The sequence below is a fragment of the Cynara cardunculus genome (genome assembly GCF_001531365.2).
Source record: "Cynara cardunculus var. scolymus isolate 2C chromosome LG 5, CcrdV1, whole genome shotgun sequence".
NCBI lineage: Eukaryota > Viridiplantae > Streptophyta > Magnoliopsida > Asterales > Asteraceae > Cynara > Cynara cardunculus.
In genome coordinates, this window is record NC_037532.1 from 3,854,952 (window position 1) to 3,872,783 (window position 17,832).

The following is a 17,832-nucleotide window of genomic DNA, read 5'->3' on the forward strand; positions in this document are numbered from 1 at the left end:
AAAAGGGCTATATCTGCCACCTCTTTTAAATAAACCAAACCAAACAAAACACAAACATATGATCAAAAGAGGATCAAGTAGTAGAGTTTACACAACAAGATCTCATGCTCAAATTTAGTCTAAAGACTGATAAATAGTAATGTTGTTAAGATTTAAAACTAATGCATGTTTTGTACATAATAACTAAAGGGCCGTTTATTAAACACTTACCTTGTAAGTGTTGATTGGATAACTTTCCTCACCCGATGCACATGGCAAGGACCGAAAATCTTACCCGGTAAAAGCGATGATAAGGATAGAGAGTCTTACCCAGTAAGTGATGGTGAGGACTCTTACCCGGGTAAGCGTTTACCGGGTAAATTGTTACATATCATACCATTTTAATATATTACAATCTTATCTGGTAAAATAGATTATAGTGTTGACTCCTACGGTAAACGCTTACCGGGTAAGTATTTGGGTAAACGGCCCCTAAGTCTTTGGTTGTTTTTTCAAAAAAAACTCTTATCAGCCTCTTATGTCTGATTAGTTAAGAACTAGGGTCATTCAAACTGTTGGTTTTTCCTAATTTTTCAAAGGCACTTATTCTTGTTCACCTCTTATCTAATAAGAGGTAAACCAACCTCTTATTTGTCTCTTATTGTTCTCCAAACTCTTAGTAACAACGTTTCTCAATCGATTCTCCCTTGTCTCAGTTGATCTATTTTAATAGGATTTAAATGTGTTAAATACCATTAATGGCATATTTTCGTCTAATTGAATGCTAATTATATAATTTAAATGTAAATTTCATAATGATGATGAATAAATATGTGAAATTGTATAAACTTATCCATAAAGTCAATACTAAATTTCTAATGTATAAAATAGACAATTTAAATAAATACAGACATTTATCAGTTTACAAAAACAAACAGTGTTATTGATTCAGATTTCAACACCATCTTTTATTAATCATAATTGTAACAAGACATCAGATTTCAGCACCTCTTAAAAAACAAACACAACTTAATACTCATATTTGAGATGGTCAAATACTACTTCCTAAAGAATGGTGAATTGTACCCTTTAACTTGATATTACCTCTATATTTACGAAAGCACGTTGTTTTAAATGACGAAACGACCAACCAAAGTTTTTGCCCTTTTTTTAAATGAAGCTTTCTCGAAAAACCACATGCATCGTCCTCTTCCTAAAAAAACATGTTTAAAATGCAAATTATACACAGCCCTACACTGTCTGTCTGTCTCTGTCTGTATCTACTAACCAACCAACCTCTGATTCTTATTCTCAATCACATGTGAATAATGATTTTCCTTTTTTTTTCTTTCCAAAAAGCGTAGTGGAGAGGAAGAAGAATGTATTAATCGTCCCAAGCATCATCAGCAGCACCTTCTTTCTTGATCATCTCAGTGGCAATCATGTACTTGTACTTGTCTTCCACGTTTATTGACGTCGGAGGGAGCTTTGATTGTGCGATCCTCGCCTCTTTCTGTGCAGCTGCTGCTTCTCGCTCCTTCCTCCGAGCCACCTACGTATTACACGTGGTTATTGATTTCCGATGAAATTCGAGAAGTCAATCCCGAACGAAGTAGGCTCAGGGTGTAGATTCAAAAAACGAGCTACTCGAGCATTTATCTCGAGCTCGAGTTAAATGAGTCACCTCCATAAAACCAAGAGCAAATTACGTTTTTTGTCCCTCTAGTTTGTTAAAAATTGCGATTTCCGTCCCTATATGGTTTGTAATTCATTGCTATTTTCATCCTTATGGTGACAATTTATTGTTGTTTCAGTCCCTGTGGTTTACAATTTTTTACTGTTTTTGTCCCTTGTACTTTAAAAGATAGGAATTAGTCCAAGGATGAAAATAGCAATAAGTTGCTAACCATGGGAATGAAAAGAGTAATTTGTAAACCACAGGGACGAAAAACGTAATTTACTCTAAAACAATGTTCGACTCGGCTCGTTAAAAAAAGCATTAAATTTTTCAAGTCGAACGAAGCCATTCAAGCTTTAACACTTTTTCAATTCAAACGTATTCACATGTTCATAAATCAAAAATATAGATGTTATTGAGCACGAGCTAATAATCGAGCCAAGCGACCTCAAAACAACCTTATGAAGTTCAAATTTTTAGTATAACATATAACTCAAAAGCTCGTGCTCGCTGAAAAAATATTCAAGCTTGAATCGCCTGCTACACAACCCAGACTCGACTCACCTCCACCCCGAAGAGTAGAGGTCGTTTCTGTAAAAACACCCTCGGCTTGTAAAAAGGTTTCGGAAGAAATTTTGTAAGAAAAAGAAAATAGAATTTGTTTTTAAGGATTGAAATAAAGAAAAGCGGAACGCCAAAAAAGCAAAAAAAATGTTTGGAAGACGGATGAGTCATTAAATAAAAAGCATGTATGTACGTACCTTGCCGGTGGCAAAAGCTACGGTGTTCCCAGATTGAACATCTGCTATTGCTTTCCTTATTTGCGATACAAGGAACTGAAAGAAAGCCAATTGGCAAGCGAGAGCAACAATCAGTAACATGTAAACGATCCAAACTTCAATTCCGATAGGACATGTTTGATCCCGTTTTCTAAAGAGAGAATTACTCTCGGTACCCCCAGGAAAACCACAACACCTCTTTTTAAAAATGCTTGTATGTTTTAAGACAACATTTGGTCAATAATCTATTTCCTACGATCCAAAATAAGCGTATCTTCCAGTTCTGCCCATAATTATGAGAAGGAATTCATCCAAAATAAGCGTATTTTCTTAATTTGGGACGTAGGAAATAATATTTCTCTTATCCGATCTAACGTTTGCAATTTCCCTGGGGGAGGAAGGGGTAAAAAAGTAAATGTGTGGAGGAAGAATAAAAAACAAAAAAGGGTTAAGAAAGGAGACACCATATCACGGTCGGTATAAAATGAAGTAGCTCGGCCTGTTGATCCTGCACGGCCTGTCCTTCCAATTCGGTGCACGTAGTCCTCCATGGTCTGAGAATTAATGCAACAAAAACAGAAGCTAAAGAAACAAAAAGAGTCGCTTGGAGTTTAACAAATATGGAAATTGTAGTACTTTTTCCGAAATTTGTAAAGATAACATCTGAAAAGGTTATATAGTAAAAAGAATACCTTTGGAAGGTCCAGGTTAACTACATGAGCAACTCCTGTAACATCTAGACCCCGAGAGGCAACATCAGTAGCAACCTGCAAATTAGAGTGCAAGACGAAACTTATTACTCCGTCCGTCCCAAATTAATAAAGTCAACAATGAAAAAGGCACGGGCTTAGAAATGTGTAAATACTACCCTTTTTAAGTAATTAAATGACAATTTTACACTTAGTAATAGAGGAGTGATGAATTTACCCATCTAATAATTGCAGGTAGAAATGGAAAATAGACACAGTTTTGAAAGTGGACGCTTGTTCTGGGACAAACAATTAGAAATGTCTGGTTATTACACTTTTTAATTAACTAAATGACAATTTTACCATTAATACTAGAGAAAGTAATGAATTTATCCATCTCATAATTAAGGATAGAATTGGAAAGTCGACACTTTTGAAATGAAACTTATTTTGAGACAAACTAAAATAGAGTGGATTTCGTGAAATCCTACTTTGTACAAAGTTAAAAAAAAAAAGCGGTCATTTTGTGGAAGGACCCCATCGTCATGACCACCTCAAATCACAAAATGACAACCTTTTTCGAAATTTCTACAAAATAAATTTATTTTTGCTCAAAAAGTCAATAAAGGGGATTTTGCAAAATCCACTATGTGAAATCCTATTTGTACGAATTTCGGAAAAAAAGAGAGGTCATTTTGTGATGGGGCCCCACTTAAAGTGGTTATTTTAGTAATTCCAGCAAGAAGCATAAGTTTCTTATAAGACAGGAGTGACGTTTAAACTTGCTTAATGAAAAAAACATCAAAGATGTGCTTGACTGCACCCTGACATACCAAAATATTGGTCGGACCATGTCTGAAATCACGCAGGGCACCCTCTCTTTCACTCTGAGTACGGCCTCCATGAAGAGCAACAGCATTTAAACCCTGAGCTACCAAAGCTTCAGCAACTTCATCACACCTTGTCTACATGCAGAATGCAAATTAAACCGGTGAGGCTTTTGAGTTGCCGATAAAGCAAAATGCGAACATACGAATGGGCAGAATACACAATTTCGTTCATCACGACTGACAATTCTCGATTATCATTAAGGAAATGAAAATTTGTTGCACGAACTAAGGTTATGTTTGGCAAACTAACTGAAAGGCTAGTTGTTGGATGATAAGTTGGTTGTTAGCTGAAAAGATAGTTGTTGGCTAATAAGCTAGTTGATAAACTAGCCAAATGTTCGTAAAAACTAGTTGATGAGCTAGATGACAATTTAAAATAACCTAAAAAGATGTTGAAAATTTAATTGGGAAAATATAAGGGGATAGTTAGAAAAAAGTGAAAAGAGCCCATGGAGTTTCTAAAAACCTCTACTTGAAGTAGCTTCTCAAAAACGCTGGCTTATAAGCTAATTTAATGCAAATCAAAAGGGGCTCTTTCAATAAGCTCAAAAAATAAGCTAGCTTATGGTTGCCTGCCTAAAACAAATGGCCTCAAGCTACAATGTCAATAGAGGAAAACCTTCACTTAAAACTTCTATCTGAACAAAAGCTTTTGTAACAGGAAACTGGTGTTCTTAACCGTAGCAGGGATAAAAGGTAGTCGGATTGAACACAGGTGGGAGAGGGATTAAAAGATAAGATTAGAACGAAATTATAAACATCATTTGATTTTTTGACGGATATACCTCAAGTGCGAAAGCAATTTGGGGAATAAAATAAAAGGTCTAACGAAATAGGAAGCAATGTTTTTGGTAAAAATGTACAGGAATCTGCAATACCTTCCGTTCCACAAATACAATTGTTAAAGGAAATGGGTGGCCTAGTTTTTCAGCCAGTGCAGCCTCCTCAACAAGCAAAGATAGCAGCCGATCAATCTGAAACAAATTAAAATTACCAGAAAATTAACATAACTAAAACACCTCCATTATTCCCAAGGCTACAGGCATTTGGTATCAAATAGTAACTGAAATATGAGAATCCAAAAACTCTATGATATCTCCAGGTGCCAACATGACTATAAACATGTAAAACAGATTAGTGTTTTTAGAACCTGCTGCATAAAATAAGAATCATCAAACTCTATACTATCCACAGGTGCCAAAATGACTACAAACATGTAAAATAGATTAGTGTTTTTACATCTGTCTGTATAAAATAGTTCAAATCTCTGGCATTTTCCTGACTGTTATCTTCTGGGCCCCAAGGGATTAGTTGAGGTGCAGGCAAGTTGGCTACGATTACCAAAAAAACATGACGTGATTTGGTGGATAATGTTGTGGCCTACAGATTGGAAAGTTTATAAACTTAACAGTTTGCAGGTTATACCAACCTTCCGCCTCCTCATGCAAGATCACAGTTGAGGTTCCATCCTTCCCTTTTCACCAATGAGAAAAAAAAAGATAAGGAAGGTATATGTGACCCACTAATGTGGCAGTGGAGTAGCAGTCCTAAACGACAACTATTACATATCAAGTGGTCATAAACAACAAATCATCGCAGTCTCTTGCATATATTTTCAGCCTCCTGAATGCCTCTTATCAAATGAACAGCGGTACTATTTGCCACTTTAACCATAAGGATGGCTTGGACCATGTTGCATTTTGAGATGGACTTGTGGCATGAGATGTTGTGAGTTACCAATCAAACCCAACATATCCCACTTGGAAGTAGGCTCTGGAGAAGGTGGGATGTAAACAGACCTGGCCTCTTACCCCAAGGAATAGAGAAGGAGAAAGACAAGATGCACAATGCAACATAAAGAATGCAAGGCAAATACAAACATAAAGAAAATAAGGATAACACCCATCCCACTAACCATCATCTGACTAAGCAAAACCTATCTCCTAGCTCCCTAACCTCCTCCCCCCATCCCGCCCCGAGCCTCTTCCCATCTTCAAGAAATTAGATGGTTAGCCATCTCCAACCAATATGCTAAAGAGCTAAAGTGGAATAAAGTGCTAAAGAGGTAAAAATATTGCTAAAGCACTTCTTGATGGATCAAAAATAAACATGCACACTAGCACACTAGCACACTAGCACACCTTTTGGAATAGAAAGATGGACCCCATTTTAACTCGAACAAAATATAATCGTGATGTATGTTTTCTTTTAAATGGTTGAAATTTTTAAAAAGATGCAAAAAACATATTATGTAGGATGATGCAAGTGAACATGATATTGGACAAGTTACTAAAACTTAACTGATCAGTATACACAAAACGATGATTATAGATGAATGATAAATTTCTAAGATATAAAAATACAAATTTAACTAACTTAACTAATTAATGTACACAAAAACTGATCATAGTTAAATAAGATATAGAAACATAAATCTAACTAATTTACTTAAACTTATTAATATAAACAAAAATGATTATAGTTAAATAATAAATTAATAAATGAAGGTCAATTATATATAAAATGCTATAATTTAACCCTAGTCGGACGGAGATGATTAGTGCTATTCTGGTGCATAGTGGCAATTTGAGTGCTAAAATTTGGCACCAGTGCTATGTTTAGCACTTTATGATGGATATGGCCTTAGAGCCATTTGTATAACATTGCCAATGTTACCATCATTTTAAAACTCAAAAAGACGGCAGGTAATCAGATAAAGCACAAATCTGTGAGAACTTTTCTGGTGTAAGCTCAAAATATCAGAAGGTTGTCCATAACAATAAACACCATAAAAGAAGACTGCGGAATTCAGACAAATAAACTATAGAGTAAATAAAAGACCTTTGCGTCTAACACTTCTCAAGTTGGTATGTCAGAACAATCCCAACTTCCTATATGTAGGACCCTCATTATTACAATATATTTCCTTCACACGAGATTAGGGATCAACTCCTGAACCAAGCATTAAACTCAAGATAGTTGAAAATATCATAGCTTGGGACTTGGTCCCAGTATAGGAGAGGCAAAAGAAGTTCTGCTTCTTGCTCTTCTGAGACAGAAGATTACCCCAAAGAAAGACAAAATATGAATCATAGATCTCTTGTTGTAAATGCAATCTGCAGTCTGCATGACTATTATAGCATTTGCCAAACTATAACAAACCACAATGACTAGCACAAGTAAAAGACCCTAACTAATACGATATTCATCATCCCAACTAGCACTAGCATATAGTATATCCTCTGGAATCATTCATTTGGGTAAAGCTTCATATTTAGAATCATCCAAGAGTCCAGAACACAACTCGCTAAAAACATAAACATAGAAACATCAACCCACTTCAATCCCCAAGAAACAGCAAAATAGCATTCATGCCATTCATATGAAATCCCCTTTGGATGAAGAGGTATTAGTGTTACAATCACATTTTGGTCATCATTCGTAAGCCAATATCATATTACATGAATTATATAATTATCCACCCTCAATATGTCGAAAAAACAGAATGATCATGAGAACCAGGAACCATAAGAACTAAGCACTTACAGCGGTCAAGATCTAATATAGCAGTCAGGATCGTGATTTGATACAGCGATTATGGGGATGGTATAGCGGACCAAAAATAGCAGTCTATATAATAAATAAAATTATATTTTATATACACATACAAATATATACATACAAAACCTAACATATTATATATACACAGCCAAATACTATTGTCAGGGGCGGATGCACCTTCAAGCTAGTGGTATCCTGGGATACCATTAAGCTAGTGGCAGCAAATTTTTTGATAACCCTGACGCACAATATGATATGTACATGATACATAAATACATTGCCTTTAAGAAGTAGCCATGCTTAACAGGTGCCACACATCACATATGCATTTTCAGTTTTTCACCAAACCAAATTTAGGATATGTTGTCCCTAGGTAACATATGATATGTACAGGATACATCCGTACATTGCATCTAAGAAGTAACCATGCTTTAGAAGCGGCCACACATCACATTTGCACTTTCACTACACCAAACTTATGACATGTCCCTACTTAAACGCTACTCCACCTATGCCTATCAATCTTACATAGCTTGTCCCAAGGTGGATTACAGAAGAACCTAGACAACCGCCACATGAATGAAAACAAGTCTACCAAATAAAGGGAGACGGCAGATTTCTAGAGTGAAAGAAATAAAAATGATGTACAAAGACCCCTTAGATAGCAAGCAACATAAGGACTTTCAAACCAAAACACTAGAGACATATATAAATAACAAAAACAGAACCGGTGCTTGACCTCATAAGCAAGGCTGTGAGTTTGATTGCACTCAATTCCTCATCCCAAGTCCACAAACTCCAGCAAACCAGTTAATTTACCAGTCAACCAATATCACAAAGAACCTCAACCAGATTCACAGAAGCCTGCGTTATTTTCTAAATCTTTTTTATTCGTTGCATTTCATTGTCTATCTGGTACACTCAAACTCCACCTATACAAGCCAATTTGCGAAGACTATTTATTTTCCAACATACATTGCTCCTTTGAAAAACATACATTTTAACACTTTTTCCTCTTCTTACAGACTTGTAACAGCCTTGAAAATGAACACAAATCTACAGGGTATTCCTCACAGTTGAACCAACCAGTTTTGATGCTTATCTGAGTTGTCTTGAACCACTAGAGATTAGATATGAGAACTTTTATTAATCCAAGTCAACCCAAAAGAAAAAACATGTACTGGTAGCATTAATAACTCTCAAATTCATAGATAAGCTCACTTGGATGGTTAAGTCTCTTTACTTAGGGTTGATCTTTATTCTCTTTCATAAACACTTAAAAATTATCAAGAAGACAGAAAGTCACCAAGTCACAAAGTAACAGTTACTTTATCTAATATGCAAATGTAGGTGCCCTTTTCACCTGCTTTGAAATTTTGAATTGGCGGTGCTCTTTAGTTAGTCTATGATTGATTCTAGAAGCAGTGCTGATTGAGTCTGATATCAAATCATGAACTATTGTAGAAGTACTGATTGAGTATATATCAAAATCATGAATGAGTGAACTTCGCACAGCAAAAATCATAACTGGTATACCTTCTCACTTTCGGATATTTTCTCCAAAGTTTGGGATACATTCTCTGTTGGGCTGCTCACTTTTCCAACCTTGACTTGTACTGGATTTGTCAAATATTCCTGAAGTTCGTATAATATAAGGGAGTTAGGGAGGTTCAGATGAGCAAAACAGCTTCACATAATATTAAGATCTTGCACGTAAATCCATGATTGGCGTAGTCATGAAGTTGATCCAATGAACATAACCCCACTAATAATGATTAGGTGGTGAAGTTCATATTGAGTTACATAATGATGGACTGTTTTGTAACTCCAATGCAGCTGATAAGTACTACCTGAGATATAATAAATATCCCAGTTCCCATAAAAGTAACAAATTTGAATTTCATTGTGCAGAAAATTTGTGTTAACATGTAAATTTCATCCTTACCATGATCAATAAAATAGAACTACTGAACTAGAATGACAAAACAGAAGAATATGAAATCAGATAACCTGTGCTAGTGCTTCAATCTCCACTGGCATGGTTGCACTGAACAACAGTGTTTGATGCTTTTCTGGAAGATTATGCATTACCTATTAACAAGAGAAAGGCAACCAAATTAATGTTTTGTTGCTGATTACACTACCAGGCTATATGAATATGGGGACCCAGATAATAAGTACACTGAGGTAGGTAGTTACCAAAAGGGAACACTGAGAAAGCATATATACACATATACATATATATGTACATGTGTAATGTGTTTGGGTATTTTAGTGCTAAATATAAGGCTTAAATTAGATTTTAACAGTATCTTATTTGGCCAAAAAAATGAACTTCGCACTAGTGCATATACAAACAAAAGTCCAAAGTCGCATTCTTGGAGTGCAACAATGTACATACTTCCAAGCATATGGAATATTGTATACACAGCATAATCTAGCCATGTCTGTCTCATGGAAATCAGGAACTTTAAGATAGGATCGCCAAACCATAAAGAACAAAGCATGTTCCAATAATATGAGAAACTACAAATTTTGTAAGCAGGCTTTATGGAATAATGGCATCAGCATAAGATGAACATCACCACCAAAATTTAAATTTAGAAACATAATGGATTTTTACTAACGAAACTGTTACTGCAGCAGGTCTCTTTAAGTTTTTTACTGGAACCTTTCTTCACTTTCAGTTGTTGTGATAGATGCAAGTTTATGATCACAGCTCATGTAATGATAATGCAGCTCAACTAGACACAAAAATAGAGATCCTCGGCAACTTATTTAAGAAGACGATAAACAAAAGGAGGGAAAAAGGCATGAACAACTATAGGAATTTAGCAGCGACATTGTAACACACTTTACCTCTCTTATTTGAGGTTCAAAACCCATATCAAGCATTCTATCTGCTTCATCCAGGACAACATATGAAATTCGTGTGAGAGACGTGTTTCCTTGCTGTAAATGATCAATAAATCTTCCAGGAGTAGCAACCACAATATCTACTCCTGCCCGAAGCTCGGACCTCTGTTAAATAGTCACAAGCAAAAGACAGAACATAAATTTGTGATATACATATCAAAACCAACAAGATAGTATCTTTAAAAGCGTTAAGAAAGCAAACAAATGAGCAACTCTTAGAACATAAAACGTTCCCTCTTGCTACTCCTGCCATCTGCATGAGGCTGATAACAATTAATCATAGAACCCAAATGAAACAACATTTTAAAATTAGTCACCTGATCAGCAATGTTTGTTCCTCCGACAACAATTGCAGTTCTAAAAGACTCCAATGATTGACTGAATGCCTTCACCTAAGATCACATGAAACATGTAAACCTCGTATATAATATTTATATAATTCGATCAAATTTAAATATATCAGTCAATGTTGGTATATTAATAAGAATAAACTCAGCATACACAAAGACTCGCAAATTTAATATGAAGTGGGTATCACAGGTAATTTTGTGTAGCTAATATAAATGAAGCCGCTCGATATGTCAAGAACCCAGAATAGCCTGCACAGATATATACAACAGAAGAGAACTACAATCATTTGTATCACCAAACAATATCCAATTTTGGACCATAACTAGCACTTCACTAAATAAGAGTTCCAATTTTCAAGAAATGAACGTGTACACAATTTATCATATACATACACACACACATATATTATAACTCAGTTTATCGAACATCAACATATGCATGATCAAATGTGTGGGGTGTACAGTATAAGCAGTCAACTAAGGGGCTGTTTGGTTCAGTTGGGGAATGAAAATGAAAATGAAAATGACAGGAAATGAAAACAGGAATGGCCTTTGATTCCCCCCAGTTTAAGTGTTTAACCTGGAATGAAACTTTGGGCTTCTGGGGGAATGAACCCATTATATTATATAAAACCAAACAGCTCCTTGTATGATCATTCCCATTGATTACTGCTTAATACCTCTAACCAAACACCCCCTAAGAAAGATCTTTGATGAAGTCAAGAAAACAGTGTGACTGGTTAGTGGTTACATATGGCTGTGAAACTATAGAAAACTGCATCTTATTGGCTTACTAGAAAATATGAGTCACCTTACCTCTTTCTCTATCTGCTGCGCAAGCTCTCTGGTGGGAGCCAGCACTAGTGCTAATGGACCATCCCCGCGACGAACAGAAGGCTGAGCTATACAATGCTGAAAATGTGAAAGAAGCAAATAAACATGAAAACCAGAAGTCGTCATATAAATGGTAGTTCATAGTAAAGAAAAACCAATTAACTACAAGTAGACTAAAAAATCTTCTGGGGTGGGGGTTAGGGATTGCTATATGCACAAATGTCATGAACTGGTACCTGTATCATGGGTATTGTGAAAGCAGCCGTTTTGCCACTGCCTGTTTCTGCACAGCCTAAAAGATCTCTTCCACTTAGAGCAACAGGCATTGCTTGGGCCTGAATAGAAGTAGGCGTTGTGTATTCATGAATGGCAATATCCTTCATGATGCTTGAGGCCAGGCACTAAATATGTTAAAGAGAACACATTACATCACTTGGTAATCATTAATCCAATAACATATCATATGCAACAGAAAAAGCATGTCAAGTACGAAATTTGGTTACCATGTCCGTAAAAGATTCGATTGGTGCAGGTGCAGGGGGAGAGTCAGGAGTGACTGTTACATCAACATTGAGTCGTAATCTGACCTCTTCTATCTGTAGGCCACAAAATCAAATTATGAAAAACAAAAATATCATCTTAACAAAGTGAATAAAACTGGACCTCCACAAAGAACTAGTGAGACAATGGCGCAAGTAAACAACCATCATCAGCCAACTGATCATCTTTTAGTGGAGGCCATGCTTAATTGTGAAAAGTAATCATAAAATCTGGTCAGTATTTGAGCTTTCCATGTTCAGCAGATGTAACATAAAATGGTTATGTGTTTGAATTTTAGTTGATAACCATAAGAGGTCCAAAGTCTTAATAAAGCTACCACAGCAACAATATTTTCCAAATGCAATTCTTTATTTACGTTAAGCATCAAATATACTTTGTCATAAGAGCCTCTCCAACAGGAGGTTCTTGTAAGCAAAAAGTGTAGTTCTTATAAGTCACTACCATTGGAGAGAGTTCTCATAAGTCACCCACATTTTTGGAGCACTTGTACAAGAACCTTCGTTCTTCCCTTGAACTTTAGTGTGAGGTGGCATTTTATTAGTTTCTTTTATATATTTTATATCCATAATTATTGGTGTTTTAAAAATGCATGGGAGCCACAAAAGGGGTTTCTCATAAGCAACTAAAATTGTGGAGTTTCATGGAGGTCCTTAATTTGGTGGGTTGACAATGATGTAGCAAACAGAAGTACAAAAAATGGGTTCTTATGAGTAACTCCATCAGAGATGTTCTAAGCTGCCTGACAATTTGACATTACATTCAACAACTGATCATGCTGAACATTTGAATTTTGTCACTCCTTCAAGTAACTTAACAAGTCATTAGCATAACCAAGTTGCCACTAATCTCTTGATTTTCAAAATCTTGTGTGCTAACAAAATGTGATAGCATGTTCCCAAAAGTGCATAACATGTTTGTATAAACATTCAAATAAACAATAAAATACTCAAAACATAAATGCTATGCTCTTTCAGGCACACATTAGTACATTTTGTATGATCAATTGATCATATAAAATTTCCTATCCTAAGTTCCTAACTCCTAGAGCAGGAAATTAGTTCTAATCTGATCTCCCTCTATATACCAAAATCATGTATGCATATAATAAATCCAAAGGCAATCTGGAGATTTAATGTCATATTGATCGGCAATTTTTATTAATTTCATATTAATTAGTCATATATATGTTTCAAAAAGTTATAGCTGTATGTAAGAAAACCTAATAAATTTTTATATTTGATGCTAGGATTTGGCGCATTAACTCAAAAAGTTGAACCTCAAAAGGTTGAAATTGAAAAATGTGTCCCTTACTTCAACTAAAGTTTAGTATTGCCTTTATTTAATGAAAAAATTAATCAAGTCTGGTTAATAAGCCAGATAATCAGAAGCTTCAAAGTATATTTCCTACGAAAAATCATCACACGATTCAACTATTCAGACATACAAAAACTCTAAAAATGCCCTAAGAACTCAAATAAAAACCTAAGCACGAAACAGTTACGCCGTAAGCATCATTTCCATCATCAACTAAAAGCATTAGTTCAATTTCAATCAATCTCGGTTATCACAAATAGTTGAAAAGAAATGAGTTTTCCATAAAAACAACTTCGAATAGGAATTTGGATCGAACCTGCTCGGGTTTAAGACGTAGAACGCGTTCGGAAGGCTTCCATTGAGGAAACACTACGTTAGGAACAGCGAGGCCTCTCAACGGTTGGATGTGGTTGTTGGCTGAGCTCCGTCGAGGCGCTGCATTGGAAAAGGCATTGTTAATGGATTTAGAGTTGAGCTTGTGGTTGGAGGTGTTGTTGTCTAGGGTTGTGGAGGTGGCGGTTGTGGAGACGGTGGTGGTTGTGGCGGTGGCGGCGATTGACTTACGGAGGTGAGGAGGCACATAAGACATTGTTTGGATGGATGAGTGTCCAGAGTGTGTGTGAGAATGGGTCTGCCGTGGTTGATGTCGAATCTCAACGAACTGGACGTGCCAATGCCAATGCCAATGCCATTTAGGACTATCTCCAAAAAAATCTTAGAAATTAGGGTTCATTTTTCAAAATTAAAGAAATTTGGGCATTTAAATCAGATTTTTAGAGATTTTTGTTTATCTTTTAATAGTTTAATTAAAATGCGGTATCTAAATAGTTAAGAGCTAAATCTTATTTGACAAATAAAAAATTTGTTTCTTAATTGTTCTAAAACCCTCTGAATGATTTTGTATTATAATTATCCCTTAACCATTGAGCGTCTTAATTTCATCGTAAACAATTATCAAACAGTAATATTTTATTTTGTACTATATCATAAAAGTCTCTTAATTATTCTGCTCATGACTATGTCATGCCCAAACCTTTACCACTAGGCTGGAAGGTCTTTGACGAGATATTTGGATTTCGTGAAAGGATTTGGAATTTTTGTTGCGTTTGTCCTATAGGATTGGGAATGGAATGGAATTCAATTCTTTATAAATAATGTATGAAAATAAATCACAAGTAATTATGAAAATAATTAAATTACATTTTTATTAATCGATTGTTACAAAGCAAATGTTTTAACATATTTTAAAACATTATTGTATACAAATCCTACGAGATCTCGTGAAATATCAACCATCTCCGTGGGATTTCAAAATCCTATGTTTGTAGCATTTCAATGAAATCCTGGAATTTCGAATCCATAAAATCATTGAAACCAAACATGGGATTGGAATGAAATTGAATTCCAAATCCAATCAAATCACATAAACCAAATTGACCCTGAGAGTATCTTCAACGGAGATTCTTATAATAACTCATTTTTTGTACTTTTGCTTATCACAACATTTTCACCTCACCAAAATTAAGAAAATCTACATAAAACTTCACAGTGGCATGGTTCATATAAGAACTCATTGTATACGTTCCATGTATTTTTTTAACTATCAACAATAATTATAAAGTCAATAATATATATATATATATATATAATAACAAAAAACAGTCACTTCATACAAAGTTCGAGGTAAAAATCATGGTTATTCTCCAAAAAAATTCAAAGTGGAAAATCAAAAGTTGAAATCTGTAAAAAAAATTACATTCATCTCCAACCGATTCCCCATTTAGAAGAATCCAACATTAAATATGATATTAAAATATATATTTTTATGAACCTGAATATCCAACCTGCTATGCGAGCAAACTAATACCAGGACGACTACCTGCTTAACAGATAACTCGAAGTCACCGTATTTAAACCTCTATGACAAAAAGAGATTTTTATTCCTCCTTAAATTTTACCGCATAAAAACAAATGAACCAAAGTTGAATATGACATTGACAACACATCAAAAACAAATGATCCAAAGTTGAGATACATCATACAATAGGCAATATTAATTATTAAAAAAATAGACAATTAAGCATTTTTTTTAAAGTATCTTGTTTACAATAAAACATTATAAATAATTATTTGCTCTGTATCAAAATAAATCTCCATAATAAAAATGAAATGTAAATTTAGGACTGTGTAGTTATTACACCTGGTAGATCAGAAAGTGCAATTAAATTGAATTATCAATTATAAATACCAGTTGTTTAAATATATGGTTTGCTTATGTGTCAATCAACAGTCCGTTGAAAATAAAAACAATACAAATCGATCTCAAAACTTAATTTCAATAACACATTGTAAATTGGTGGTTACGAGTAACAGGTACAACATAGGTAGACTGTCAACTTCGTTTCCTACTTTCAAAACGCTAATGGTCCAATACAATCCTTAATTAAATCACAGACAACATCAAGAAATTCTTGATCTCCACTTGTTTTCTCGACTGTCATCTCTTGATCACCGATCAAACTACATTCCACTGTTTGACAATCATCTCTAACCCACCACCATCAGGGACGAACCCAGTTAAGGACCACCATCAGGGACGAACCCAGTTAAGGACCACCATTAGGGACGGACCCAGTTAAGGGCCTATGGTGGCACGTGCTGCTAATAAATTCCCTTATTGTAAGGTAAAAAAAAAAATAGGTTCATGAAATGTGTAACTGTATTGTTTTAGAAAATGCAAACTTATGAAAAATTCATGGGTCCATATTTGGTCACCATCCATCTCAACCACATAAATAAGAGAGTCCATCTTTTGTCAAATCAACCGTAGATTCAAATATTGTACACTTAATAGTCATCGAATAGCTATGTATCACAAAAGATTGATAGTAAACGTGTATTCAAATACAATCCCTTTAGATTATACAACTGATTTTTTATTTTCTTTTTATAAATAAGGGTAGTTATAACGGATTAAAAGGTAACTATTGATGATCAAATCGATGCTTTTGAGTTGTAGAAATGTAAAGAGTTGTATAATAACCAACTTCTATATGTGTAATTTAGATGATACCAAAATACATTAGAGTAAAAATACCACTACATTTAAAGTTATCAAAACATCTTCAATAGATTTTTTAAAATAAGAAAACCGATGATTCAAGGTAATATTTTTGCTCCAACAAATTTTCAAGAACCTTTTTTCGAAAGAAAAAAGTACGAAAATGTGAATTCTCTGAATCTAAAAAACTCTACAAGAAATGATAACCATAAAAAATAATATTTTTTTAATTATATTATCATCAATATAAAAGTTAAAAATTAAATATTTAAAAGGCAAGAATTAAGTTTTTTAAATATATTAATAATATAATTAATATTATAATATTTAAATTAAAAAATAAATACAATTTAAAAAAAAAACCTGTTGAAGATACACTCATCGCTACAAAATTAGAGTTAGCATGATTTACCACATTTCCACCTCGTTTGCATATCAAAATGTAATGTGTTTAGATCAATTTGGGTTATTAAGGATTGAATCAAAATCGAAGCCTTTAACATCCCAAGTTCATTGTATTTAATATTGTCTGTTTTGATCATACACCTATGGTTTTAAAATACGGCTGATGGAAGATGTATTCAGTCCCTTATGAGGTAGTATTAGTTTCCCTTCTCAACTGATGCGGGATCTTACAATACACCATTCTTGGAGCCCAACGTCTTCCTTGGCACACTAGTCCAGTTCCCAGCTCTTACACCATCTGTAACATTCTAAGCTCCAGAGTAGCAGGCTGACCCAATAACTTAGAATCTAACTTAGAACTTAGTTAGAACTTAGTGGAAGTTATTAGAGTGTTGTTAGAATCTTTATCCTTATAATCGGGATGTGAGATTTACCTAAGATGTTACAAACACCCCCTAAGACTCATCATATCCGATGAGATTTACCCCACCATCCTGACAGCACATGGATCGTCTATGATACCATAAAGCTTTGTAATTCAACTTTTGTAGATTTAAATACCCATAAAACATTTGAATCAAATATGATTGTAAATGTGTAGATTTTAATGAAAATAACCTCAAGTAAGATTTTTATTAAATTCATAATATTTTCAAAAGCTTTAAATTCATTATAAATATTTTGAAATATTTTAGTATAAAAAATAATGTAAATGATCGTTTACCAAATACTTTATCCGGGTAAGCGTTTACCAAATCACATTATCTTACAGGATGAATATCACAAAACCAAAAACCTTACCCTATAAGAGTAAA

The 17,832-nt window shown here is 34.5% G+C and overlaps 1 protein-coding gene across 1 annotated transcript; it reads right to left on the reverse strand.

Moving 5' to 3' along the window:
• Positions 1-1,130: 1,130 nt before the first annotated feature.
• LOC112513623 (DEAD-box ATP-dependent RNA helicase 20-like) lies at positions 1,131-14,160 on the reverse strand. The gene is made up of 14 exons (XM_025119946.1): positions 13,868-14,160; positions 12,180-12,272; positions 11,913-12,077; positions 11,659-11,754; positions 10,810-10,884; positions 10,436-10,597; positions 9,587-9,667; positions 9,113-9,211; positions 4,894-4,989; positions 3,959-4,090; positions 3,129-3,203; positions 2,901-2,990; positions 2,419-2,493; positions 1,131-1,531 (listed from the first exon to the last, which is right to left on the reverse strand). Exons 1-14 carry the CDS (start codon positions 14,138-14,140, stop codon positions 1,364-1,366), a joined length of 1,680 nt encoding a protein of 559 aa, XP_024975714.1. The 5' UTR covers positions 14,141-14,160; the 3' UTR covers positions 1,131-1,363.
• Positions 14,161-17,832: the final 3,672 nt, after the last annotated feature.